This window comes from Callithrix jacchus, chromosome 8 (assembly GCF_049354715.1).
Source record: "Callithrix jacchus isolate 240 chromosome 8, calJac240_pri, whole genome shotgun sequence".
Taxonomy (NCBI): Eukaryota; Metazoa; Chordata; class Mammalia; order Primates; family Cebidae; genus Callithrix; species Callithrix jacchus.
In genome coordinates, this window is record NC_133509.1 from 10,369,969 (window position 1) to 10,396,590 (window position 26,622).

At 40.0% G+C, this 26,622-nt stretch overlaps 1 protein-coding gene and 1 long non-coding RNA gene across 21 annotated transcripts in view; one reads left to right on the forward strand and one right to left on the reverse strand.

Moving 5' to 3' along the window:
- Positions 1 to 26,622, forward strand: part of USP3 (ubiquitin specific peptidase 3) — an 83,365-nt gene that overhangs the window by 41,542 nt on the left and 15,201 nt on the right. For all 6 annotated transcript variants that reach the window (XM_054240450.2, XM_035258803.3, XM_054240451.2 and 3 more), the window contains 6 exons: positions 10,373 to 10,456; positions 13,400 to 13,481; positions 14,566 to 14,648; positions 16,548 to 16,661; positions 19,476 to 19,589; positions 25,669 to 25,815. In XM_054240450.2, the coding sequence (XP_054096425.1) occupies positions 10,373 to 10,456; positions 13,400 to 13,481; positions 14,566 to 14,648; positions 16,548 to 16,661; positions 19,476 to 19,589; positions 25,669 to 25,815 (624 nt within the window). The remainder of the gene's footprint in view (positions 1 to 10,372; positions 10,457 to 13,399; positions 13,482 to 14,565; positions 14,649 to 16,547; positions 16,662 to 19,475; positions 19,590 to 25,668; positions 25,816 to 26,622) is intronic.
- Positions 23,113 to 26,622, reverse strand: part of LOC128928896 (uncharacterized) — a 35,621-nt gene continuing 32,111 nt past the window's right edge. For all 15 annotated transcript variants that reach the window (XR_013520702.1, XR_013520709.1, XR_013520701.1 and 12 more), the window contains one exon: positions 23,113 to 23,364. This is a non-coding gene — a long non-coding RNA (uncharacterized LOC128928896). The remainder of the gene's footprint in view (positions 23,365 to 26,622) is intronic.

Genomic DNA, 26,622 nt, shown 5'->3' on the forward strand with positions numbered 1-26,622 from the left:
TGGGAGGCCATGGCGAGAGGATCACGAGGTCAAGAGATCAAGACCATCCTGGCCAACATGGTGAAACCCCATCTCTACTTACATACAAAAATTAGCTGGGCGTGGTGGCACGTGCCTGTGGTCCCAACTACTTGGGAGGCTGAGGCAGGAGAATTGCTTGAACCCAGGAGGCGGAGGTTGCAATGAGCCAAGATTGTGCCACTGCACTCCAGCCTGTCGCCTGGCAACAGAGTGAGACTCTGTCTCAAAAAATAAATAAATAAATAAGTGTAATTTTAAAAATGAACAATTTCATTTTTGTTTATTACCTGTAAACAGAATTTGAAATAACTTTCAAGCTCTGATTTTATTCATTGTTTGCTTCCCTAATTATATAATACAGTAAGTAGTTTGTGTTTCTTATGAAAATTTACCTTCTACTTGATGTATCTTTTTTCAGTGCACAGTAGTATATGTCCTGTCTAACAAAAGTATACATACTATACCATACTGTACATTTAATTAGGAGTTTATTAGCTGTTGGCCTAAATAAGTTTAAAACTATTTTATGACGATGTTTGGCTCAAAGAGTTTGAGTTCGATACTAATCTTTACATAGCCAAGATGATAATACTGTCTGTCTGAGAAGTAAAGAAAGAAACCAATCTCCTCCTTACCTTCCCTTTCTATATCCTGTTTCCTTATCTAACATCTCTAATATGTACCCTAATACGATTTTCAGGTATTTTGTCTTTTTAATGTTCAATGTACTTACTGTTTCTTAAATACTTCTTTCTTTAAATACAGTTCTTATCTGACAAAAAGTAGAGCTTATGTTTAGGCCAGGCGCAGTGCCTCATGACTGTAATCCTAGCACATTAGGAGGCTAAGGAGGTAGATGGCTTTGAACCCAAGAGTTCAAACCAGGCTGGGCGATGTGGCAAAACCCCATCTCTCCTAAAAATACAAAACTAGCTGGGCATGGTGGCATGTGTCTGTAGTCTTAGCTACTCGGGAGGCTGAGGTAGGAGGATGACTTGAGCCCAGGAGATGGAGGTTGCAGTGAGCTGAGATCATGCCACTGCACTCCAGCCTGGGTGACAGAGCCAGACCTTGTCTCAAAAAAAAAAAAAAAAAGTAGAAGAGCTCATCTTTTCTTTTCTTTTTTTTTGAGACGGAGTTTCACTCTTGTTACCCAGACTGGAGTGCAATGGCGCGATCTCGGCTCACCGCCACTTCTGCCTCCTGGGTTCAGGCAATTCTCCTGCCTCAGCCTCCTGAGTAGCTGGGATTATAGGCACGCACCACCATGCCCAGCTAATTTTTTGTATTTTTAGTAAAGATGGGGTTTCACCATGTCGTCCAGGATGGTCTCGATCTCTCGACCTCGTGATCCACCCACCTCGGCCTCCCAAAGTGCTGGGATTACAGGCGTGAGCCACCACGCCCGGCCGAGCTCATCTTTTCTTAAAAAGTCACTTAAAATCACTAAGTACAAATTTGCTTAGGTATAAATTTTATAGCCTAAAAATTGGTCAAATAATGTAGGCAGTCCCTGACTTCTGTTTATTGCATGAAGTCCTATTTATATGATGATACTGAACTTGGACCTCCTCTCCTAGAGGCCAGATTATCTGAATCCTGCCTAGGCCTCTCCTGTCACAGTTTCTCAGTGCCAGTAGTATAGAAATTGAGCTTTTTCCAATACTATGGATTTCAGCTACATTTTGGGAAACATGTATTTTCACCTAGAACATTTAAATGTGTTTCATAACATTTATTTCAAAGTGGGATATGCAATCCAGGCTTCGGAAGACCAATCTACACATTTTTGAAACACGACCTATGTTTTATGAGTTACGTACTTTTTTGTACTACTTATTCTGGCGTAATATTCTTGAAAGGAACATTAAGAAGAGAGGCTAAATGTTTTTCCCAGTGTCAGAGGTACGCATAATTCTGACCAAAAAACTTCAATACAGTTATAGTGAATCAGGAAAAGGTTTTTAGAATTTACTATTAAATCCATCTGTTTGCCTTTTTTTTTTTTTTTTTTGAGACGGAGTCTTGCTCTGTCACTAGGCTGGAGTGCAGTGGCACAATCTCAGCTCATTGCAACCTCTGCTTCCTGGGTTCAAGCGATTTTTCCGCCTCAGCCTCCCAAGTAGCTGGGACCACAGGTGCGTGCCACCACGCCCAGCTTATTTTTTTGTATTTTTAGTAGAGACAGGGTTTTACCATGTTCGCCAGGATGGTCTTGATCTCTTGACCTTGTGATCCCCCCCGGCCTTGGCCTTGGCCTCCCAAAGGTCCCAATATTAGTGGGACAATTTCCAGTTTGAAAGAAGTATCTCTGAAGACAAAAGCAACCTGGCAACATTTACATTTTCATTTATTTTCCACCTTTGCTACTTACTTTCTTTTGACCTCTGACCAGAGAGGAAAAAGAAATCAAATCAGGGGAATGTAGGCAGCTAGAGAGGAATGTGCTGTGAGGCTAGTGGTTACACAGAGGAAGGAAACGAACATTTACTAATCCTCTACCACCATGTGACAGGCACACTCACCTTAGAAGTTTTGAGTGGAAGCAGCTGTTTTCCTTAAAGAATAGCAGTAACAATAATAGTAATAAAGACAACTTGTATGATATAAATTCAAACAGTAGCAAAGTTATATTCTTAAAATAAATGGCCCTCTTGGTGACTATAGGAACATCTAGAATTGGCTGTTGAGGAAAAGAGGTATTTGTGAAAACCTAAAAAAAACTTTGTTAAACCAGTGAAAAACAAATGCAGCCAAATTAAAATTAAGTTACGGTTGGACATAGTGGCTCACTCAGGTTTGTAATCCCAGCACTTTGGAATGCTGATGTGGGAGGATTACTTGAGATCAGGAGTTGGAGACCAGCCAGGGAAACATAGTGACACCCTGCCTCTACAAAAGTACAAAAATTAGGCATGATAGCTCATGTCTGTAGTCCCAGCTGCTTGGGAGACTGACGCAGGAGGATTGCTTGAGCCCAGGAGGTCAAGGCTACAGTAGAGCTGTGATAGCTTCGCTGCACCTCAGACCTGGTGACAGAGCAAGACCCTGTCAGAGAGAGAGAGAGAGTGAGAGAAGAGAGAGAAGAGAAGGGATGGGAAGGGAAGAGGAGGGGAGGAGAGAGGACGCGAGCCAGCGAGCACCAGGCACATAGTGGCTCACACTTGTAGGCCCAGCACTTTGGGAAGCAGAGGTGTCTGGATTGATTGAACCCAGGAGTTCCAGACCAGCCTGGAAAACATGGCAAAACCCCATCTCTACAGAAAATTAAAACAATTATCCAAGCATGATAGCGTGCCTGCCGTCCCAGCTACTCAGGAGACTGAGGTGGAAGGATCCCTTGAGCCTGGGAGACGAAGGTTGCAATGAGCTGAGATGGGCCCACTGCAATCCAGCCTGGGTGACCCTGTCTCAAACACACAAAATACAGAATGAGACCCTGTCTCAAAAAAATAAAAAGAGTTACAAAAAACTTTTATAAATGTTTTAGAGACCAGGGTCTCTGTCACTCAGCTGGAGTGTAGTGATGCAGTCATAGCTCACTATAGCCTCTAACCTGAGCTCAAGTAATCCTCCCACCTCAGTATCCCAGGTAGCTGGGACTAACTGGCTAATTACATATTTATTATTTATTTTATTTTTGCTTTGCTTTGCTTTGTTTTTTGGGACAGAGTCTCACTCTTTGCCCAGGTTGGAGTGCACTGGCACGATCTCAGCTCACTGCAGCCTCCACCTCCTGAATTCAAGCGATTCTCCTGCCTCAGCTTCCTGAGTAGCTGGAATTACAGGTGCACACCATCACTCCCTGCTAATTTTTGTATTTTGTAGTAGAGACAGGTTTCACTCTCTTGGTCAGCCTGGTCTTGAACTCCTGACCTCGAGTGATCCACCCACCTTGGTCTCCAAAAGTGCTGGGATTACAGGCGTGAGCCACCTTGTCTTTTTTTTTTTTTTTTTTTGAGACAGAGTTTCGCTCTTGTTACCCAGGCTGGAGTGCAATGGCGCGATCTCGGCTCACCGCAACCTCCGCCTCCTGGGTTCAGGCAATTCTCCTGCCTCAGCCTCCTGAGTAGCTGGGATTACAGGCACGCGCCACCATGCCCAGCTAATTTTTGTATTTTTAGTGGAGACGGGGTTTCACCATGTTGACCAGGATGGTCTCGATCTCTTGACCTCGTGATCCACCTGCCTCGGCCTCCCAAAGGAATTTTTTATTATTTAATTTTTTGTAGAGATGGAGTCTTGTAGTGTTGCCCACCCTGGCCTAAAATTGAGTTTTTTCTTTCTTTCTTTCTTTTTTTTTGAGACACAGTCTTGCTCTGTCACCAGGCGCAAGGCTGGAGTGCAGTGGCACAATCTCGGCTCACTGCAGTCTCCGCCTCCTGGGTTCAAGCAATTCTCCTGCCTCAGCTGCCTGAGTAGCTGGGATTACAGGCTCACACCACCATGCCCAGCTAATTTTTGTAGTTTTAGTAGAGATGGGGTTTCACCATGTAGGCCAGGCTGGTCTCGATCCCTTGACCTTGTGATCCCCAGGCCTTGGCCTCCCAAAGTGCTGGGATTACAGGTGTGAGCCACCGCGCCTGACCGAGTTCTTTTTTCTTTCTTTCTTTTTTTGAGACAGAGTCTGACTGTTGCCCAGTGTGGTGGCACAGTCTCTGCCCACTGCAACCTCTGTCTCCCAAGTTCAGGCAATTCTCATGCCTCAGCCTCCTGAGTAGCTGGGATTACAGGCACATGCCACCAGCTCTGACTATAAAATTGAGTTCTTATAGTTCAGTAAAGTTATATTTGTTATCTCTTTATGCTAGCATGTCGTATTACAGAATTTTGGAGCAGTTATAGTATCTTAGATTCCCTACATTACCAGTGCTATGTAAGAGAGAATTAATGCAAGTCACATACGTAATTTAAAATTTCTTAGTAGCCATATTAAAAAAGCAAAAAGAAACAGATGACATTACTTTTGATTGTGTTTTTTTAACCCAGTGTATCAAAAATACTGTGTCAACATGTAATCAATATAAAATTATTAGAGATTACATTTTTTAATATGAACTCTGAAATAAATCCATTGTGTATTTTATGTTTTAACTACATCTCAACTCATAAAATTTTTATAAAAAATATTTGGTATTTAGATTAATAAAAATTGCAGTTACAAAAGTAGATTCACACTGTTTCAAACATTGTTTAACAATAGAGTACCAAACAAATCTTCAGTATTTGTATCTGTATTGACAAAAATTACACATCTCTTAAGAACAGTTGATTCGACTTAGAAGTGCAGCACTGTCAAAATATCCATGCAGATTAAGTAAGCTCACTAACGCTCATGAAAACTTGCTATTATCAACGTCAAATTCAAAGGGGCATCATAAAAACTGAAAATCAACTCTTAAGTTCATCCATATCAACAAAGCATTTGTAATATTTTTTCATCGGTTTTGCAGCCAGTTTACACATTGCTGTCTGCTGCATGTTGATTCGTGTTAGAAAATGCACAGTCATTAATTTGTCTTATGGAAAGCTTTGGTTTGAACATGAGTCACGTACCCGTCTAGCTCGGTCATAACGAAGCTTTTCTCTCCTTGGATCTTCAGATCTAGCTAATTCATGCGCCTTGTGATATGGGGTGAAAATGTAAATCACACCGAAATCTCTCAAAATCTCCTGTTTTACCCTTTCATTGTTGAACACTGGCAAGCATTTGTTTTGTTTCAAGAAAATCTGAATTAGAGTTATCAGAATTGTAAATCTTTGCAAACCTCTTGTTTGATCCAAGCAACCAACATTAGCTAATAATGTGTTTATTAAATTCATTGTCTTCTGTTTCTTTTAACAGTTCTATAAACTGGTGATGATTTAGAGCGTTTGTGTATATGCACTCAACCGTTTTTTGTTTTGTTTTTAAACAGAGTCTCGCTCTGTTACCAGGCTGGGGTGCAGTGGCCCAGTCTCTGCAACCTGCGCCTCCCAGGTTCAAGTGATTCTCCTTCCTCAGCCTCCCAAGTAGCTGGGACTACAGGCTCGCACCCCCACGCTCAGCTAATTTTTGTATTTTTTAGTAGAGACGGGGTTTCACCATTTGGCCAGAATGGTCTCGATCTCTTGACCTCGTGATCCACCGACCTCGGCCCCCCAAAGTGCTGGGATTACAGGCGTGAGCCACCGCACCAGCCCGAACAATCTTAATAGCTGCCTCCATGATACACTTTGCCGCAGGGCACAAATATTTGCAGCGTGTTTCACACAGCAGAACAAAGTAGTAAGAGAAATAAGTCCAACAAATACAGATGTTTGAACATTGTCTTGCTAGAAACTGACTTTTATGTGTAGCTGAAAGTTGCAAATGTTGAGAATTCAGAAATACCTACAACATAAGATTGACTTTTACATTTAAGGTTGCAAATCGATGAAGACATTTCTCTGTAAATTTGAAGGTCATTTGAGACATATATACCCATAATATTTATTGAGCATTATCTCTTCTAAAAATCTTCTAAAGCTAAAAATACTTGTAACTTTTCAAATTCTAACTTAATTGATCTTTAATATTGTTAGAAAGCCTTTTATTCACCAACAGTTGCTTGGTGTCTCAAAGATTTTTCACTTTCTGTAATATATCTTTTTAACTCTTTTCCACATAATTAAAAAATATAATTTCCTTAACTGAAATAATTTAATTTTTCATCTCTCCATCTTAAAATTGTTTTCTACATTGAACAAGAATCTGAACTGGTCAGGTGCAGTGGCTCACAGCTGTAATCCCAGAACTTTGGGAGGCTGAGGTAGGAGGATCACTTTAGGCCAGGAGTTTGAGACCAGCCTGGGCAACAGAATACCTGGTTGTGTTTTTTTAAAAAAAATTCAAAGAAAAAGGCTGGGCGCGGTGGCTCTTGCCTGTAATCCCAGCACTTTGTGGGGCCGAGGTGGGCAGATCATGAGGTCAGGAGATTGAGGCCATCCTGGCCAACATGATGAAAGCCTGTCTCTAGTAAAAATAGAAAAATTAGCTGGGCGTGGTGGCACATGCCTCTAATCTCAGCTACTCGGGAGACTGAGGCAGGAGAATCACTTAACTAGTAACTGCAATGAGCCGGGCATGCACCACTGCACTCCAGCTGGTGACAGAGTGAGATTCCGTCTAAAAGAAAAAAGAATCCAAGCTGTCTTACAGCTGGCCATTTACAACCTCAAGTTCTGTAAAAAATCTTTAGGAATTTTTTTGTTTTACGTTTAATTCTGATTTCACCGATTGTGACTAATTTTTTTTTTTTTTTTTTTTTTTTTGAGATGGAGTTTCACTCTTGTTACCCAGGCTGGAGTGCAATGGCGCAATCCCGGCTCACCACAACCTCCGCCTTCTGGGTTCAGGCAATTCTCCTGCCTCAGCCTCCTGTGTAGCTGGGATTACAGGCACGCGCCACCATGCCCAGCTAATTTTTTGTATTTTTAGTAGAGACGGGGTTTCACCATGTTGACCAGGATGGTCTCGATCTCTTGACCCTCGTGATCCACGCGCCTCGGCGATCGTGACTAATTTTATCAATTACTTTTTGACTGGAGCCACTTTGTATTAAATTGAAATGCATTTGCTGAAAGTGTCTCTTACTGTTGTTTATTATCTTAAAACTCTCTAATTTTCCTTGGGACAGAGTTTTGCTTTGTTTCCCAGGCTAGAGTGCAGTGGTGCAATCTCGACTCACTGTAACCTCCTCCTCCTGGGTTCAAGCTATTCTCCTGCCTCAGCCTCCTGAGTAGCTGGGATTACAATCTTCTGCCACCACTCTCAGCTAATTTTTGTATTTTTAGTAGAGATGGGGTTTCACCATCTCGGCCAGGCTGGTCTTGAACTCCTGACCTCGTGATCCACCCACCTTGGCCTCCCAAAGTGCTGGGATTACAGGCATGAGCCACTCCACCCAGCCAAAACTCTTTTTTTTTACACAACAGCTTTTTAATTTTGCTCTGCTCCAGCAAATTGCAATTGCCATTATTTGTAAAATTTGTGGCGTGCCTTGTTGAGTCTTTTTCATTTGATCTCAGTATGCCTCCATTTGAAAGTCAAAATTTTTCTATTTTTAATTTTTAAGCTAGAAAAATACTTTAATTATAAAAGAATTTAAGTATTTTAACTTAATTGCCAATTATGATTTATTTAGGTGTCACTGTAACTCATGCTATCTGCATAAAATGTTTAAATAAACCCATTAGAGTGCTACATGTTGCATAGAAAAATCATTTGAAGTGACTCATTCTGTTGATACAAACCAGATTGGTGGTGCGCTTTTGTGTGATGCTAGAAGCGACGTTTACCCAGCTGTGCACTGACCATGTATCTTGTACAATTTAATAATAAAAGCAAAATACAGTTCTACCAAACTATAAGGTTGTGTTTAATTGTAAACGTTTACACTGCTTCAGTAATTAAGAATTTATATTAAAAGTTTAAAAAATTAAAATTGTATTCCTCAGTTGCAAGTAGCCACATGTGCACAGCTCCAGAGTCTAGATCCACTTACCTCAGTGATGAAAGGTAGAGAGGCAAAGCACCCAGACCCAACTGACTTGGAAGAACAGGGCAAGGCCGTATATTAGTCTGTTTCAAATATGAAAATATTACTTTAACAAATGTAATTTTATGTCTAAGGCTGACTTCATGTCATATCAAAAAGGATTACTTTAATAAGAAACAAATCAGTTATTTAATTTACTTTGAAATAATTTGTTAAACCACTTATTTGTGGCAGTTTGAGGTTCAGTTTTCAATTACATATTAATGGCCTCCTGTAAATACATAAAAAGTGATCTGAGTTTGCCCTTGGACTTTACTTTCCAGATAAATGCCAGCATTTTGAGTTGGACACTGAGTATTATTTTATTCAAACTGCATGCCTAAACTTACACAAACGTAAAATGAACATGTAAGCAGGAATTCAAGTAGAGTAACAATACAATTTCATTCTTCAGTGAAAGCTTAAGGTTTATAGAGGTACCAAATGCCTTAAGTCCAAATTTACAGACAAAATAAATCATATTCTCTTAATATTTATGCTGAGAAGGAGCACAAAATTATGTTTTTACTAATTATTTGATTATAAGACCAATGAAAAAACATTTTCTCCTGCTGGTAGTACTTTGATAATAGAAAATTGTCCAGGATATAAAGGACGCTTCTGCTATTTGTGGAAATGCTAGACATTGACTTGAGAGACTCTGAGGATATGTTAGAGAAATCTTGATTGACTGCCTGGGTGGTCAGTTAATGAGAGTATGTGTTAAATAATTACATACACAGCTTTCAAAATCATTCACTTAAAATTTTCATTTCTCTGAATAAAAGACACAAGCATTCTTTTTTGTGTAATCTTTTAAAAATTACCTTTTCCTACCCCTTTCTCTTTCTAATAAAATGGTTTTCAGATCTAAGATGTTTTTGGGATTCTGCTAGAAATGACCTAGTTTTTACTAATTGCTGTGCTTTGAAAGTTTTGTTTGCTCAGAATGACGGTGTTATTTTTATTATTCTTTGAGAATAATAACAAGTGGCCTCATGCAAAGCTGCATATTCAAAAGAATATCTTAGTGACAGTTTGTAAGTTGTTTTTGTTAAAATTGACCTTATCCCAGGAAAAAATTAAATGCTAATGTATACAAGTTAAAGTTTATATTATGTGTGATTTCTTACTCCTCTGTTTTTAAAAACACCTTAAATATTTTTCTTCAAAGCACTTAGCAGTTGCCTGAATGATATAGCCACTATTTTATACTTGAGTTCTGTAGTACCTCAGAATGAAAGATCATTCTTCCAACTCATCTGAATCCAATTTATTTTAATTAAATTATGTTTAAAATATTCAGCTTTAACTTTAGTTTTTCTCTTTAGATATCCCTTCGGGTTAAGTACGTTTTCCCTGCTTTTCACTTAAATCTCTCCTCTCCCCAGCTCCCCATTAATTTGGGTTGGGAAGCGTTACCCTAAAGCTTTAGACTTAATGCTACATGAAAAGACTAGGTGCTTTTTATTTCCTTTTACGTGTATTATGCACCGCTAAAAAGAATGTAACACATGTAGCCACTTATTTCATTTTCAAAGGAGGAACTGAAGAGCTTTTGAGTCAAAAATATGAAAAGAAGCTCGTGTTCATTGCCTCCATGGCTTTTAAAAACGACTCTTAAAAAGCATTTCATTGTGAATTCCAGGTCCCCTTTAAACTTAACCACCAGAGTAAACTTACCTGCAGAGCCATGTGGTCATGTTGGCAGCAGCCAGGCCTTTTTTTCAGTGATTTCATTGCTGTGGTTTCCTCAAGCTCTTTACACACATTGATTAATATTTTCCTTGCAGTTATCGCTGTGATGATTTTGTGGTTAATGACACCAAGCTGGGACTGGTACAGAAAGTCAGAGAACACTTACAAAACTTGGAAAAGTAAGTAATAGGCCTTTGGAAAAAGAAGGGAATAGAATGGGGTAGAAGGGTCTTTTGGAATTTTTGAGTGGGGTTTTTGTCAATGAGTTTTATAACTTCATGTTTTTAATATGATTGAAATGTTGATAAAATAAACCTTGGCTTTGGATATCTAAAACTTGGCCCATTGTAGATGATCATAGCTCTGCTTTTATTTTATTTAATATTTGTCATAAACCATATCCAAGGTCCCAAGAGTCTGTTTTAAAATTATTACCAACAATTTATATAAGCTTATTTACTTGCAAGGGGAATTTTGAGGGTATAAGGAAAGGGCAGAAAAAGGTCTGAAATCATTTTAGAGTTACTTTTGGTGATAGAAAAACCCCTGTCAATTGTATTATGAGGTATTAGGAAGCACTATGGTTTATGTATCATTTTTAAGGGAAATTAGGTTTAATTAACATTGTCCACTTTGCATCTGTACAGTAACAGAAGATCCTCGTTTCTCTTCCTTGCTCGGTAGGGGCAGTTAAGTATCACTCGATATTACAGGAGCTATAAATGCTCTGTCATCATAAGAAAGGAAACTGTTTATATGTGAACAGACTTCTCTTAGTATAGTCAAATAGCTTAGTCAGATAAAACTCACTGGACCTGAAATTGAAGCAATAAACAGAAACCCAGCAAGCCATGCCTTTGAAGCTACAGTGGATAGAAGCATGGCTGTGGAATGGCTGCTGGCTCAAGTGAAATCTGTCAATCACACCAAATCATTAAGTGCCATCTAATTTATTTTGGCAGTTGGTGTGTAGAAGGTATTGTGAAAACATGCATAAAGCAGGAGTCCCTTAGCAAACTTAGGTGTAAAGCCCATAGAATGTTTTAAAACTGGATACTGAAACGAAATAACCTAACTTCTTCCCGGGCAGTACTGTGTGTGCGGTGTTAAAACCACAGTCATTATGTGTGTCTCATTGGCTTACTAGATTATAAAACAGATACAGGAAGAGTAATGATTTCTTTAAACCAATTAAAGTACTTTGGGTTTAAGGACTTTTTGGGTTGTCATCCTTTGGCTCTTTTTCAGAGCGCTTTTCTCTTCTAATTTGATGAGTCCTATCTAGGATGAGAGACAAATGCAGACACACGGATCCAGAATATTTAATTTTCTCTGAAATTGTTCACAATAAACCATGAAGTCTGAGATTCTCGAAGGAATGTATGTAGTATCCCCGTTTGGTGTGGTGATGGCATTGTAAAGGTCTTAGTAGCTTGATTATTCGTTATAGAAGTGGGTGGCTACCAGAATACTTTTTTTCTGCCACTTACGGTTTTCTCTAAGAAGAGACTACCCTCTCAGTCTGAAATAAATAACCAGAACTAAGTCAAAGGGAAAAGAGGGCATTTGAGAACCTGCGTGCTTTTATACAGTTAGGAAATCTTTTATTTCCAGTGACCACTTCATCAGATGAAAGGTGTCACAGACCACCTGTCTACACATCTGCTTGGTCCCAGTGAAAAGTCTACATTACAGTCCCTTTACTATGTTGAAAAAAATTACCTAGATTCATTTTTCTGTTTTGCAAACATTGGTTTAATGTGTAGTGAAATTTAGAAACTGCAGTCATCTGTGTTTTACTTAGCTGTCAACTATTCCACATGCCCTGCAGAGCAGCACCGTCCAGCCGAACTTTCTGCAGTAGTGACAGAAGTGTTCTCTGTCCACGCGAATACAGTAACAATAGCCATACTTGAAAAGTGGCTAGTGCAACTGAGAAACTGAATTTAAACTTCAGTTAATTTGACTAGCCATGTGGAATGAGTGGCTACTATATTAGATAGTGTGGATCTAGAAGATACTGCCATTTTGAGAGTCACAGAGGATAAAATGTAGTAACTTATATTTTTTAAAAGTGAAATGCCTTATTTATATAGGTTTCAACTGAAAATGAACTCTTAGGCATTGTCATAAGGAGCATATATACTATGCTTGTGGTTTACCTTCTCCGCTTTCCAGGATTTGTGAAGGGATAATTGAACCCCATTGCGTATGGAATTGGTCTCCTCATGTTGCATTATCAGTACTGTGAGAGAGACACAATTCTGAAGAACATTTTGAGGCTTAAAGTGCCTGTCACTGGTTCTGATGTTTCACAGACATTGTAATTCATGTGGAAATTCTGTAAGAAAAAATAATTATGTATTTACTTTGAGAAAGTGGGAAAGAATTGATGGCCTTATAAAACTGTGGTATTTAATGATGATTTTTACTTCCTTTATGTTACTTTGCCTGAGACATAATAATTTTAAGTGACCTTTTGAAAACAAATAGCTTTCTGATAAATTGTAAGCAAAGTATCTCTTCTATCAAGAAAAATTTTGAGTGATTTTAATTGAGACTTTCTGCACTAATAAGGATTTGTTTTAGAATGCCCTTTGGAGCACAGCTGCATCTAATGAATGTATATGTGCCTGTATTCCTGTAACTTATTTATCATTCCTCAAACTCATATCATCATCTATTAAGACAGATAAGCAAAACACATCTTAATCTAAATTAAGAAAGAAATAGCACATGGAGACTCCCTGTTAAATTTCAGGACCGTCGTGTCAGACCAGGAATTTCCTTTCGTTTTGAGGAATGGGCCTTCTGGTCTGTGAAGCTTCATAGTCGGTCAGACAGCGAGAGAGTGGTGGTGGGGAGTGTCCCACGGGCTGTGTCTTCCTGGCCAGCTTTGCCAGGAGCAGTGTCCGGCCCACCTCTGCTGGGTGGGCAGTGGGGATTTCCAAGGAAGTGGAGCTTCTCGGTTAACTTTAAATATGTGTGGGCCCCCATGGGCTTGACAAAGCAGCCAGGCAGGTCTCCATGCCCTAGGTGTTGAGGACAGCTTGAGTTTGTTTTTTGACCTGTGGTGTGGCATGCATATCTTAATATATTTTTCACTCCCTGTGTTTTAATAGCTCAGCTTTCACAGCTGACAGGCATAGGAAAAGAAAACTTTTGGAAAACTCAACACTGAACAGCAAGTTATTAAAAGTAAATGTAAGTAATTAAAATTTATTCAAATATAAGAGTTAGTTGAGATTTAATCACTGTTTTGTTACAACTCTAACATGTAATGGTACCTGCTACAGACTTTTATATATGTGTGTCTTGGATTTGGAGTATTTTACATAGTGTTTGCCACTTGTACTGCTGATTGTTGCTGTGACCCCAGTGAGTCCATCTGTGAGCACCTTCCGCCCATCAGCATTACTGCTGTGCTCCTCTGCCCTAGAAAACACTTCACTCTTAATGCCTGCTCACATTTTTTACTCATCCAAAAACCCAGCCTTCATTTTTAAGACTAAGTCTTTAAGTTCAAGCAGCTTTTCTTTTTTTTTTTTGACACAGAGTCCTGCTCTGTCACCGAGGCTGGAGTACAATAGCGCAATCTCGGCTCACTTCAGTTTCCGCCTCCTGGGTTCAAGTGATTCTCCTGCCTCAGCCTCCCAAGTAGCTGGGACTACAGATATGTACCACCGCTCCTAGCTAATTTCTGTATTTTTAGTAAAGATGGAGTTTCGCCTTGTTGGCCAGGCTGGTCTCAAACTCCTGACCTCAGGTGATCCGCCCATCTAGGCCTCCCAAAGTGATGGGATTACAGTATGCCTGGCCTCAGGCAGCTTTTTAAGATTCATATCCCTAGTAAAACATGTATTGGTCATTTATGTATGGCTTAGAGTGAAAACTCTGGGGACAAAAATACTTGGGGTGCATATATTTTTTCCATTTCTCTTAGTTTTTATAGAATCACAAAAAGGCATTAAGTCTTAAATGTTATTTTAAGGATTTTCCTGTTTTTTTTTGCATTGTGTACTCCATGATACTCATTAATGGTGATTTCCTTTTAAGTTTTCAATAAAGATACTTCCATTTAGAACAATCTCAGGATCAGAAACAGCCTTCTAAAAATATCCAGACATTTATACAGAGAGAGTTTGTTTGAAATATTCATTGGACAGAAAAGGACCAATTCCAAATTGGCTTGGTGCAAGGGTTTCAGAGGCTATAACTTAGCCTTGATGTTTGAAACTGTTGGCCTTCCCTGGGCATTACTGATAGCCTCTTCTTACACCACTTACAGGGAAGCACCACTGCCATTTGTGCCACAGGCCTTCGGAATTTGGGGAACACGTGTTTCATGAATGCCATTCTGCAGTCACTCAGGTAACGTTGCAGTCAGAGCTTCTTAAGTGTCTGACATTAAAGGTTAAGAGCAAAGGCTCTGGCTTCCTGTCTTGTCTGCCACTAGCTCTAGTCATATGACTTGGGGCAAGATAACTTAATTTCCTGTGCCTTTGTTTCCTCATCAGGAAAATTTGGGGGACAGTAGTTCCTAACTCATGGGGTAGCTGGGAAGATTAAATAATGTAATTTGTCTAAAGTACGTAGAGCAACGTCGGACAGTGAATGATTTGCGTTATTTCCAGTTGCTTCTTGAATAGGCTGGAACTGAGGTCAGCAAACTTTTCCTGTGAGAGACCTGATAGTAAACATTTTAGTATTCAGGCCACAATCTCTTTCACATATTCCCCCGCTCCCCTCCCTTTATTAAAACAACACTTTAGGGACAGGCATGGTGGCTCATGCCTGTAGTCCCAGCACTTTGGGAGGCTAAGGCAGGCAGATCACCTGAGGTCACGAGTTTGAGACCAGCCTGGCCAGCATAGTGAAACCCCATCTGTACTCAAAATACAAAATTTAGCTGGGCGTGGTAGTGCACGCCCCTAGTCCCAGCTACTTGGGAGACTGAGGCAGGAAAATCACTTGAACCCGGGAGTTAGAGGTTGCAGTGAGCCAAGATGGTGCCACTGCACTCCAGCCTGAGTGACAAAGGGAGACTCTGTCTCATAAATAAATAATAAGACAACAACACTAAAAAATGTAAAACTTGCTTTAAGAGCTGCCTGATGGAGGGCTAGATTTGGCCTGTGGGCTCCAGTTTGCAGACCCCTGGGTTTCAGAGAACCTTGTTCAGAGAGCTTATTTCAGTCATTAGTTGAGTCTTAACCTATTTATGCTGGACTTTGCAATTTTTTTGTATGAGAATCAGACCTTGGCAATGACCTTGAGCAGTAGGATATAAATAACTCCCACAAGCTTAGCGTTCCAGTAATGGAACACTAGCCACAAACAGATTAATCGAGGTCATAAGATGAGATGTCTTCAAAATATGAGACAAGTAGTAAAAATAGTCAACAAGGCTGACCCGAGTTTTGTAGAATAAATTATTTTGAAAGTTACATACGTTTAGATTTTAATGAAACATGAAATGATCTTCCCCAGGTTACACTGCTGTTAAGAAGTAGAAGACGTGTTTAATCTCTCCTGGAAGTTACTGCCTCTCAACTTACCTATTCCTAGTCAAAGAGGAAGTTAGTTACTCCTGAGCTCTCCTTAGGATTCTGTGTAGTGTATATAAATAATATGGCTGGTTTCAGGGTTTGTTTTTATTTCAGGTAATTATTGAATACCTGGAAACAAGCAACTGAAAAGAAAGAAATGGTGACTACCTATTGGGGATTTTTTTGAGAAAATCTTTTCTTTTCTTTTTTTTTTTTTTTTTGAGACAGAGTCTTGCTCTGTCATCCAGGCTGGAGTGCAATGGCACGATCTTGTCTCACTGCAACCTCCGCCTCCCAGGTTCAAGCAGTTTTTCTGCCTCAGCCTCCCAAGTAGCTGGAATTAAAGGTGTGGGCCACCACGCCAGGCTAATTTTTTCTATTTTTAGCAGAGACCGGGTTTCACCATGTTGGCCAGGCTGGTCTCGAACTCCTGACTTCATGATCCTCCTGCCTCAGCCTCCCAAAGTGCTGGGATTACAGGCATGAGCCACTGTGCCTGGCCTGTTTTCGGTTCTTTGTTTTTTACAAAGTCATCTGTCTGTATAGTTTTCTTAGAGTGAAGGAAGAATTATGAAGAGAATCAGTGCAAGAGATTGCATCGAGTAAAATGTAAATGAGAACTGAAAACCTGCAGTTTCAAAATGTATATGTAGACGTCATAAACGTAGTTACAGTCCTCTTCTTTTCTTTTTAAAATATGTTTCCCTTCCTTTTAATGTAGTAACATTGAGCAGTTTTGCTGTTATTTCAAAGAACTGCCCGCTGTGGAGTTAAGGAATGGGAAAACAGCAGGAAGACGAACATACCACACCAGGAGCCAAGGGGATAGCAATGTGTGAGTTGTAAGAATATGTCCTTTCCGGCTTTGAATCACGAAACAGATGACTCTCACTGGTGATTTCCATTAGATGTGAACTGACAGGCACATACATTAAAAAAAATTATAAAATTGTGTTTAAGTATCTCGCTGGCAGTCTTAATAACTGTTGGAATTCCTTTATTTGTCTTTATAGGAGGGATGAATTTAGCATTCTACTTATTGACTCTGCAGATCCGGGCATTCTAGAATTGGCATCTAGATATGAAATTAAGTTCTAGGTATAGACGCCTGTGAATCTCATTAGTCCATGGGAACTGATTTGTCTGACAGTGTTAGATAAACCTGTCTTGGATACTGAAATCAAATTAGTTGTGGGGCAATAAAGTCAATTTTTGGTTGATAGGGAGACGGGGAGAAATGGACAAGTGCTCATTAAGAAGCAATCCTGTATCCCCATTTGGTGTAGACCTGCCTTATTTGGGGTTCAGAAGATCTATTATTGCGACAATTGGAGGGGGCACATTTTTCATATCTTTACAGCTCTTTTTCAGAAGGACTGTGACTCATACTCCTTATATATTTAAGGTTTTCTCTGTCTGCCCTTTCCACTTTCACATATTCCCATTCTCATTCCGAAGGGCCATCTTATGATCTGACACTGTCCTGCTTTGGTGGCTGAGCAGAGTAGGACTGAACATGTCAGAATAGTGGGCAATAGGGCCAGAGTCACAGTGCAGGGAAACTGGAAAGCCAGGCGTGGAGCAGGCTGGAATGACATCACTACAAGTGGTGCTTGAAGGGAGTTTCCTTCATAGGAGAATCTAGGATGAGCTGGAAAGTGCCTGCATTCAAGGAGCCTGGCATTTTATGGTAATCAGGTCAGAGGGGACAGCAGTGAAACAGTGGAAGAAATACATGTGTGAGTTAAGAGGAGAATTAGTAGTACTTGATGCATTTGTGCCATGTAGGGTGGAGTAATAGACTGCAGAAATTGCCTGTGGCTGATTTAGGCAGAAAAGGAACTTACTGAGGGGCTATTGGTGAGCTAATTGTTTGAGTGAAAAATCAGGTCTGCAGTCCAAGGCAGCAATGCTGCAGTCACTGTTACTGCACAGAACTGTCCTTTAAGGCCACCACCGCCTCTGGTGCCCAGCGCAGCAGCAGAGTTCCTATTGCCTGCGCTGCTGGAGATGGGTGCTGATGGACGCAGCCTTACCTCTGCTCTCTGGATGGGGCTCTTTGCCACCACTGCCACTAGAGAGGATTTGGTGCCACTCTTCTTTGTGTTGCTAACTCCTGCTTCAGATGGGCAGCGCCCAGGCTATGTACCTGTGCTCTGACTGCAAGGGAGCCTGAGAAGGTGAGTGGCTGTTTCAGCTTCAGTAGTGAGAGGCAGACTTAATGCGGGAAGAGGGTTCAAGTACTAGGAAGTCAAAAATATGATTTGTATCCCGAGGTCCTACGTGATAAGGGGGGCTGAGAAAGAAGATACTGAGATTCTCTGAGATATCAATCAGGTATCAAAAATATGCTTATACTGACAGCTATGGAAGGTGAAGTTGAGTTGAATTAGTTTAGCCACAGGCATAGAAAACCAGAATTAAGTGACTTAAACATCCATGGTTTGTTTCCTCACATAAAAGTCAGAGGCTAGTCCTCGGGGCTCCTCCTGGCTTTCTGTTCCACCAACGCCTGGAGGCCCCATCCATCCACACAGTCCAGCACAGTGTTGGCGCTCCCCAAATCCATCTTCATTCCATCTAGCAGGAAGAAGGAAGGGATTGATATAGGACTTCTTTTTCTTTTTACGACATTTCCCAGAATTTGGACACACTTTTTTATTGTAAGCGTTTATATGTCCAGCAAAAAAAAAAAAAAGAGAGAGTTCTATTCCTATACAAGAAGAGCGTGGATATTGGGTGATGGGAGGGGCGCACAGAGAGCAGCAGGTGCTGGAGCAGGTCAGTGCATGTAGAAGTGAAAGTGACAAGAAGACCGCCAGCAGAAAATTCCTGCTGGAAACTGGAGAAGATTGAATAGAAATGGTCATGAGAAAATCTGACATTTGGAGTTGGAGTTGAGAGTCATTGGTGGAGAGCTGAGTGGTGAAGGTTTGTGACACAGGCTGGAGTCTGGGGGTGCTAGTGAGTGGCAATAAGGAAAAGGCAGGACGGGGAGAAAGAGAGCCTGTTTGCTTGTTTTGCATTTTAAAAATGTACCTCTTGGCTGGTTGTGGTGGCTCATGCCTGTAATTCTAGCCACTTTGGGAGGCCAAGGCAGGCAGATCATGAGGTCAGGAGTTTGAGACCAGCCTGGCCAGCATGATGAAACCATGTCTCCACTAAAAATACAAAAAATTAGCCAGGTATGGTGGCACGTGCCTGTAGTACTAGCTGCTTGGAAGGCTGAGGCAGAATTGCTTGAACCTGGCAGGGAGAGGTTGCAGTGAGCTGAGACAATGTTACTGCAGTCCAGCCTGGGCAACAGAGTGAGACCCCGTCTCAAAAAAGTATGTACTTTCTTAATAATTTGGCCAGTAACCCGCCCAGTGCTGTATTGTTTGCTTGTGTGTTCTCAGTGTACAATCTGGTTGTGCTTTGGCACACTTGGGAGTTAACTATATGGTCACAAATTAGCTTTGTTGGAATTACTGGTACTTATATGGGTTTTTGAGATGCTCTTACTTATCTGCCAGACTTTGTTCAGAGAAGACTAAATCCTTTTTAAGTGTTCATTTTGTATGTATTATGCATTTTAGCTGAGCGGATGCTGTGTTGAAATAGTAGCCTCTCACTAATTCTGAGGCCATTGTCCTTTCCTCTTTTCCAGGTCTTTGGTAGAAGAGTTTAGAAAGACACTCTGTGCTTTATGGCAAGGCAGCCAGACTGCATTTAGCCCAGAGTCCTTATTCTATGTTGTTTGGAAGATTATGCCAAACTTTAGGTAAGTATTATTTAAAGAAAGGTATTTTAAAGCATTCATATTAGTCTTTATACCGTTCATGAAATAATTTCTAATGAAGTGGCTGTATTCTAAGTATTCTGAATACTTCAGACTGGTTTGGCAAGGCAGCCAGACTGCATTTAGCCCAGAGTCCAGTGTTTTTTCTTTTTAAGAAGAAGAGCAGAAATTGAATACATCTGACTAAACAATTGTGTTTATTTAAATAATAGACAATAGAAATGTCTTTAACAAGAGGTGGGGTGTTTTGTTATAACCAACATAAAGCCCTTATACATCACTTACGCATAGTAGGAAAACATACTGGACAAAATTTCCTTGATTTTTTCACAACTTAGAATCTGTTACCATCACACACTGTCTTGTTATTCCAGCTAAAAAAATTAATCTGATTGGTAGAAGTTCATGGTATTAGACGAACTTTTCGGAGCTGACTTCGGAAGCTCTGGGAAGGCTGTCGTCAGGGGCTCGGGACGCCTTTCCAGAAGGCAGCCGTGCCACACCCTGGTGCGGCCGGAGAGCTACTGTGGTGTCTGTGCTTTCTGTCTCACCTTGCTTGAGCAAAAAACACCCTGTGCTGTCAGAGGAGTCCTGCCTCTTCTCGTCGGTCTGACATCCCTGTAGGGATTCAGGTGATAGCAGCTTTGGGGCACTGCAGGGGTTTGACAGCAGCCTTGGCTACCTTCTGCCGATTTTACTCTTCTGAAGCAAGTCATGGTTCTTAGTGGTTAAGATTTGGTACCTAATATACATCCCCTCTCCTTTTTAAAAAAACATCATGCTATATTAAACTTAGCGATCTACGTTGCCCTGTGGCCTAAAAAGATGTATTGTTAATATAGAGAAATATTAAAAAGGTAATTAACTTCAGAGGACTTTGAATTGTTGCCTTGCTTAAAAGTATAGCCTTGAGGATATGACATGAGTAACTAGTGTTAATCCTAGTCTTTGTTTTGAGAGAAACTTCTGGCCAGGTGCAGTGGCTCACGCCTGTAATCCCAGCACTTTGGGAGGCTGAGGTGGGTGGATCACGAGGTCAAGAGATCGAGACCATCGTGGCCAACATGGTGAAACACTGTCTCTATTAAAAAAATACAAAAGTTAGCTGGGCGTGGTGGCATGTGCCTGTAATCCCAGCTACTCAGGAGGCTGAGGCAGGAGAATTGCTTGAACCCGAGAGGTGGAGATGTAGTGAGCTGAGATCATGCCACTGCACTCCAGCCTGGTGACAGAGTGAGACTCCATCTCAAAAAAAAAACAACAACAACAACAAAAAAAGAAACTTCTTTTATGTATCATACTATTTAAATCTCCTCTCAGGAAAGATGTAAGAATTTGAGAATGTCTTGACTAAGTAGGAAAGGTAGGATGACAGTTAAGTTACCGCTAGTCAGGTCTGGACCTAATTAAAAAATATCTAACATAATCACCTAGTTAGACTCTCGATAGAGATTTAGTCTTTGTGTTTTATTACTATGTAATAATAGTTTCCATTTATTGAATGCGTACTCTGTGCTAAACACTGGGTATTTTACATCTGGTTTTCATTAAAAAACAAAATTCCAGCCAGGGTAGGAAATATCACCCCCATTTTAGAGGAGACAAAACTGAGACAGAGAGAAGCAACTTGTTTAAGCTTGTACGTCTAGTAGGGGTAACGACCGAAAGGAGACTCCAGGTGTTTGAGTAGTTGGTTCATAGATGTGTTGACAGTGATTTGCCTTGAACCAGATGATTAGTATACAAATGGCTTTCTCACACCTTTTTATTGTTGTGTCATAATTCGTGTCCAAGTCTCCTCCCAGTGGCTTTATGGACTGTTTCTAGCCTTTGCTATTCTAAACAGCGCTGCAGTGGGTAGTCATTTACATACATGTGCAGGTATCTAAGAGAGGAAGTGCTGGGCTCGAGGATATGTGCTTCTGTAATTTTGATAGTCTTTTCTGCTCGCCCTTGTCAGTCCTTGCTTTTCTTAACTCTGTCTTGTTGCTTTGCTGTCTGTGTATGTCATGTGCTTCTGCCACAGGGTTTGCCTTGTGGTCCCTATCTCTTTAGCATCCTGGTTAAAGCTAGCACTCTTCAGGAGAGTATCTTGATGATTCAAATCAGGTCTTTCTGTACAACCTGATTTAATATATTTGCCTTGACTTCCCAAGATGCAACTTTATTTTTTAAAAATCAGTTCTTTGTGATAATTCATGTTTTAAAATGATGGGTAAATAAATTATTGAAACATAATTCTTGATCTGCTAGCCCTTCTCAGGTTTGTAGACAACGTACAGGATTTTTGTAGACAACAAATAGATCTTTGTGTGTGAAGCTTTTTTTTTTTCTTTCTTTGAGATGGCGTCTCACTCTGTAGCCCAGACCAGAGTGCAGTGGCATGATCTTGGCTCACTGCAACCCTCTGCCTCCTGGGTTCAAGCAGTTCTCCTGCCGCAGCCTTCCAAGGAACTGGGACTTCAGGCACGCACCACCATGCCTGGCTAATTTTTTTGTATTTTTAGTAGAGATGGGGTTTCACTATGTTGGCCAGGCTAGTCTCAAGCTCCTGACCTCATGATCTGCCCGCCTCAGCCTCCCAAAGTGCTGGGATTACAGGCATGAGCTGCCTCGCCTGGCCATGTATGATGCTTTAGTTTAATTTTAATTTAACAATAGTCTTCTTGGGATATTTATTAAAAGATTTAAAAATACTGTGCTATTGATATTTTATATTTAAACTATTTCATGTAGCCAAGAATTTTCATTGTTGTATTTGTGTGCTTATACAAACAAAATTCATTTTTGTCATTTTTGTTTTCTGGTGTTTTTCTTTTGAGGAAACTCAGTTATGATTGTTGCCAAACTGAGTAGGAATAAATTTAACTTATTTTGGTTTTGCAGATATTTTGGCCAAAACAACAACTTTAGAATTCTTTTATCAATGTCAAGGATATTTTAAATATGAGCAGAACCTAAAATTCTAATGTATCTTAGGCATTTTAAATTATATATGTGTATATCTCTTTCTGCATACAATACATACAGATTATATACTGGCACTGCCAAAACACAGAGAAATAGTAATCCACAGGCATGTCACAGTTAAGCGTGTGGTGGCATCACAAGAGTTCTTGTATGTGTCTGTATTCTGGGATGTTAATTTCATTATTTGAAACATCTGCTTTTCTTTTTTTTTTTAATTGCATTTTAGGTTTTGGGGTACATGTGAAGAACATGCAAGATAGTTGCATAGGTACACACGTGGCTGTGTGATTTGCTGCCTACCTCCCCTTCACCCATATCCGGCATTTCTCCCCATGCTATCTCTCCCCAACTCCCCCACTGCACTGTCCCTCCCCTATTCCCCGCAACTGACCCCAGTGTGTGGTTCTCCCCTCCCTGTGTCCATGTGTTCTCATTGTTCATCACCCGCCTATGAGTGAGAACATGCGGCATTTCATTTTCCGTTCTTGTGTCAGTTTGCTGAGAATGATGGAACATCTGCTTTTCACACTCAAGCAGGTGCAAAGTAACATTTTATTTGATCATTTTTTATTGGAATATTTTTTTGTCTTTAAGATTTGTGGAAATTTGTTTGTGCCAAAACCTTGTGAAAAGACAGTTGCTGCGTGTTGCTGTACGCTGTGCTTCAGTGGTGTTCAGAATGGATGGTTCCAGACCTTCTAGGCTTTCTGTGTTTGCGTTGTGCTCTCCCTCAGTGGTTTCTCACAGCATCCTCGTGACACATTTAGGAGAAGCAGGTAATCTTTACCTGAGGTCACAAATGAGAGAAGGAAGTGTTAAAATTGGAGCCACAGTTCTTTGCTTGCTTCTTTTCTCTCTTCTGTGCTCCTGTCTGTCACAGGGACACTAACTAGTCGGCTCTTCATAAATCCGTTCCCTCACTAATTCTCAAACAGCTGTTTATTTGACATTGCTGAAATATGTATACAAAATATAAACGCAGCACCCAAATATGAGGAGTGTTTCCTTTAACATGCTTATAAAACCAGAGAATCTGAAGTTGACTACAGAGTAAATTCTGAAGCCCAGATTGTATAGGTGGGAAATGATTGATAACTGAAGTTCGTTGAATTTAACATATTAAATAAAATATTTATTTATTTAGTAAGGCTTTTCAGGTAAGTCAATGAAATGATACATTTAAACGTTTAAAAAGAGAATTGCAGATGTCTCTTTAGTCGGAATTAGAAAAAGTTCCAGGCTTCAAAGCAGCACAGACTGTTCTCTGGTAAATTTCACAAGTTGAAATAGACTCATAACTTACCTTATAGAATAGCTGAGTGTTCTGTGATCTCATTAAAGAAAATGTGTTTGTAATGGCAGAGGAAACACTAGAAAATAATGTATTTTGATATAAGAGAATCATGGTATGGTTAGACACATACATTAATGTACATGAGGCATTGTTTTTTAAAATTGGATGGATTTGTATTCACTTGATGAAAATGCAAATTGGTATAGCTGTAAGGTGCTGGTTTTCATGACACATTTTAGGAAAATGATGACTTAGATATTAGGTTATTCTGGGGAGAGAATGAAGTTTTTTGTAAGTGATAGAATTTCAGATATTATAATTTAAATAACTAATCTTACCTTTGAGTAATGAAAACAACGGATATTTTATTAAATAAGTTTAAGGCACCTCCTTAGAGATATAAAGGAACTATCAACTTTGAATGCTTTTGACTGAATTTTAACGTTTTTATTCGTGAGCCTTAGAAGAAATACTTGAACTTATATATTGGTATTTAGTTGCCAGATAGTTTAGAAAAAGCTATCGTGAAATGCCGAAGTCACTTCTGACTTGAAGTTCCAAAGTTCCATTGATTAGGGAGATTGTTTTCATAATTTATAATTTATAAGAAAAGGGGAAAATATATATTGACGGAAACTCTGGAAGAAATTTTGTTTATGGAACCACTGCCTGGAAGAGTAGTGGAAGTTTTGAATCTAAGACCAGACCAAGAAAAACTTAATGATTTAGATTAATTCAAGAGAACCTTCCATGCTGGCAAAATATACACAGAAGTCTTTTTTATTATAGTTTTATAAAAGTACTTTATATAATATTGATTAAATTTATCCAAGTAACTTCCCAGACCTTCTAACTGTACCAGTGTCATTTTGTCTGCCTTCATTCCTGTTCACTGTCATTGGTCTATATTAGTATGAGAATTTCATGGAGTTTCCTATATGATTATGCTATAAGAAGTAACCTAAGAATATGCTGATATGTAAACTCAATTTTTAGGATAGAGCATAACTGTATATGAGCCAATGCATTTTTTAAAAGTATTTATTTATTTAAAAGATGTATATATTTTTTTTTTTTTTAAAGATAGGGTTTCACTGTGATGGCCAGGCTGGTCTTGAACTCCTGACCTCAGGTGATCCAACCACCTTAGCCTCCCAAAGTGCTAGGATTACAGGCGTGAGCCACCGCGCCCGGCTCTAAAAGATGTCTTAAGTCAGAGGTTAGGATGCAGGTGGAGAAGTTTAGACATCTTTAACTCTTTTGGTAAAGTTTTTCTCCCTTTCAGCCAGTGTTTAAAAATTAGTATCTTTCGATCTAAGGAGTTATTAGTAATTTTAAATTCCTTCTTCCTTACAGTAGTGGTTCACACCTGGTTTTCTGGTGAGGGTGAGCGGTGAACTATCACATTGGAGCATCTTCTCGAGAGGTTACATAGGCAGGAAGAAGAGCCAGAGTCCACCAGGAAACACAGGTGTCTCTGTTACACCCTTGCTGTAGGACTTTGGGCAAGTCACATATCAGCCCCCAGTTTCCTCACCTCTGAAGTGAAGAGATCATTGCAAGTCCAATTAGCTCTATTATTTTTTGGTTTTCATACCTACCTCTAAGCAGTAGAATTCATTATTGAAGAGACAGATTCTGTCATCTGTGGAGCTTGTGGGCGTGAAGGTGAGGAATCCTGGCTGTGCTGGTGAGCACGGGGCTGCTGTCCTTTCCCACGCCTTGGCCTCTTGCTGGTGTATCTCGGCACACAGCCTTGCCCCTGGCCTTATAAATGACTGTGTCTGTTTGCTTTAGGGGCTATCAGCAGCAGGACGCCCATGAATTCATGCGCTACCTTTTGGACCATCTACACTTGGAACTCCAGGGTGGCTTCAATGGTGTTTCCCGCTCCGCAATTCTGCAGGAGAATTCTACTCTGTTTGCAAGTAACAAGTGTTGCATGTAAGATTTAGTTTCCTTCTGTTTTTTAGGAGGCCTCAGACATTGCTGTCGGTGTTAACTGTGTGCTGATTTATAATGGAAGCTGGAGGGGTTTCTTGGACATTGCTGGGACTTTCTGGCATTTAAACTTTGTGACCAAGTGAACTGGCACATACCTCTTGCTTGCAGACCAGAGGCATCTTATATTTGCATCTGGATTTGGTTCTGACTGTGATTATTTGGTATAGATTATTTTAAATCTTGAAAAAATGTAGAAAATATTTGTACCATTTAGCGTTTAAGAGATTTCTTGGAAATGTTCATATACCAAAATAATATTTGTTCACTAAAAACAAAAGCTTAAGGCATTTTGAATGTGAACTTTCCCAAAGCTTCATTATGGACTTGAATTTTCCTAAAGTTTATCTGTTCGTTAATGAAACTGAGGCATTTATAAGTTCTCAGAAGTTTTTCTTGCCTTTCAACATGAACAAAACAAAGCTTTTAGATTGCTTTCCCATGTATAGTAGCCCCAGAATATACACTGAGATCAGAACATTTATTTTGCTTGAAGAAGGGAAGATTTACTGTTATTTCAGCCAGGATTTTGGTCAACTGTAGCTTCCTTTGTTCAGATTTTTTGAAAAGTGTTGTCAGTATTGAGCTACATGGGAAAGCGATTTATAGGAAGACAACCCCCCCACCCCAGAAAGAAAGAGTAAGTAACATATTGGTAGTATTGCCTGGCCGTCCATAAATCGGGCATAGTAGGACTGCTACTTTTTAATGGCAAAGCAGGCTTATAGCTAAGCAAGCAGTGTTAGAAAA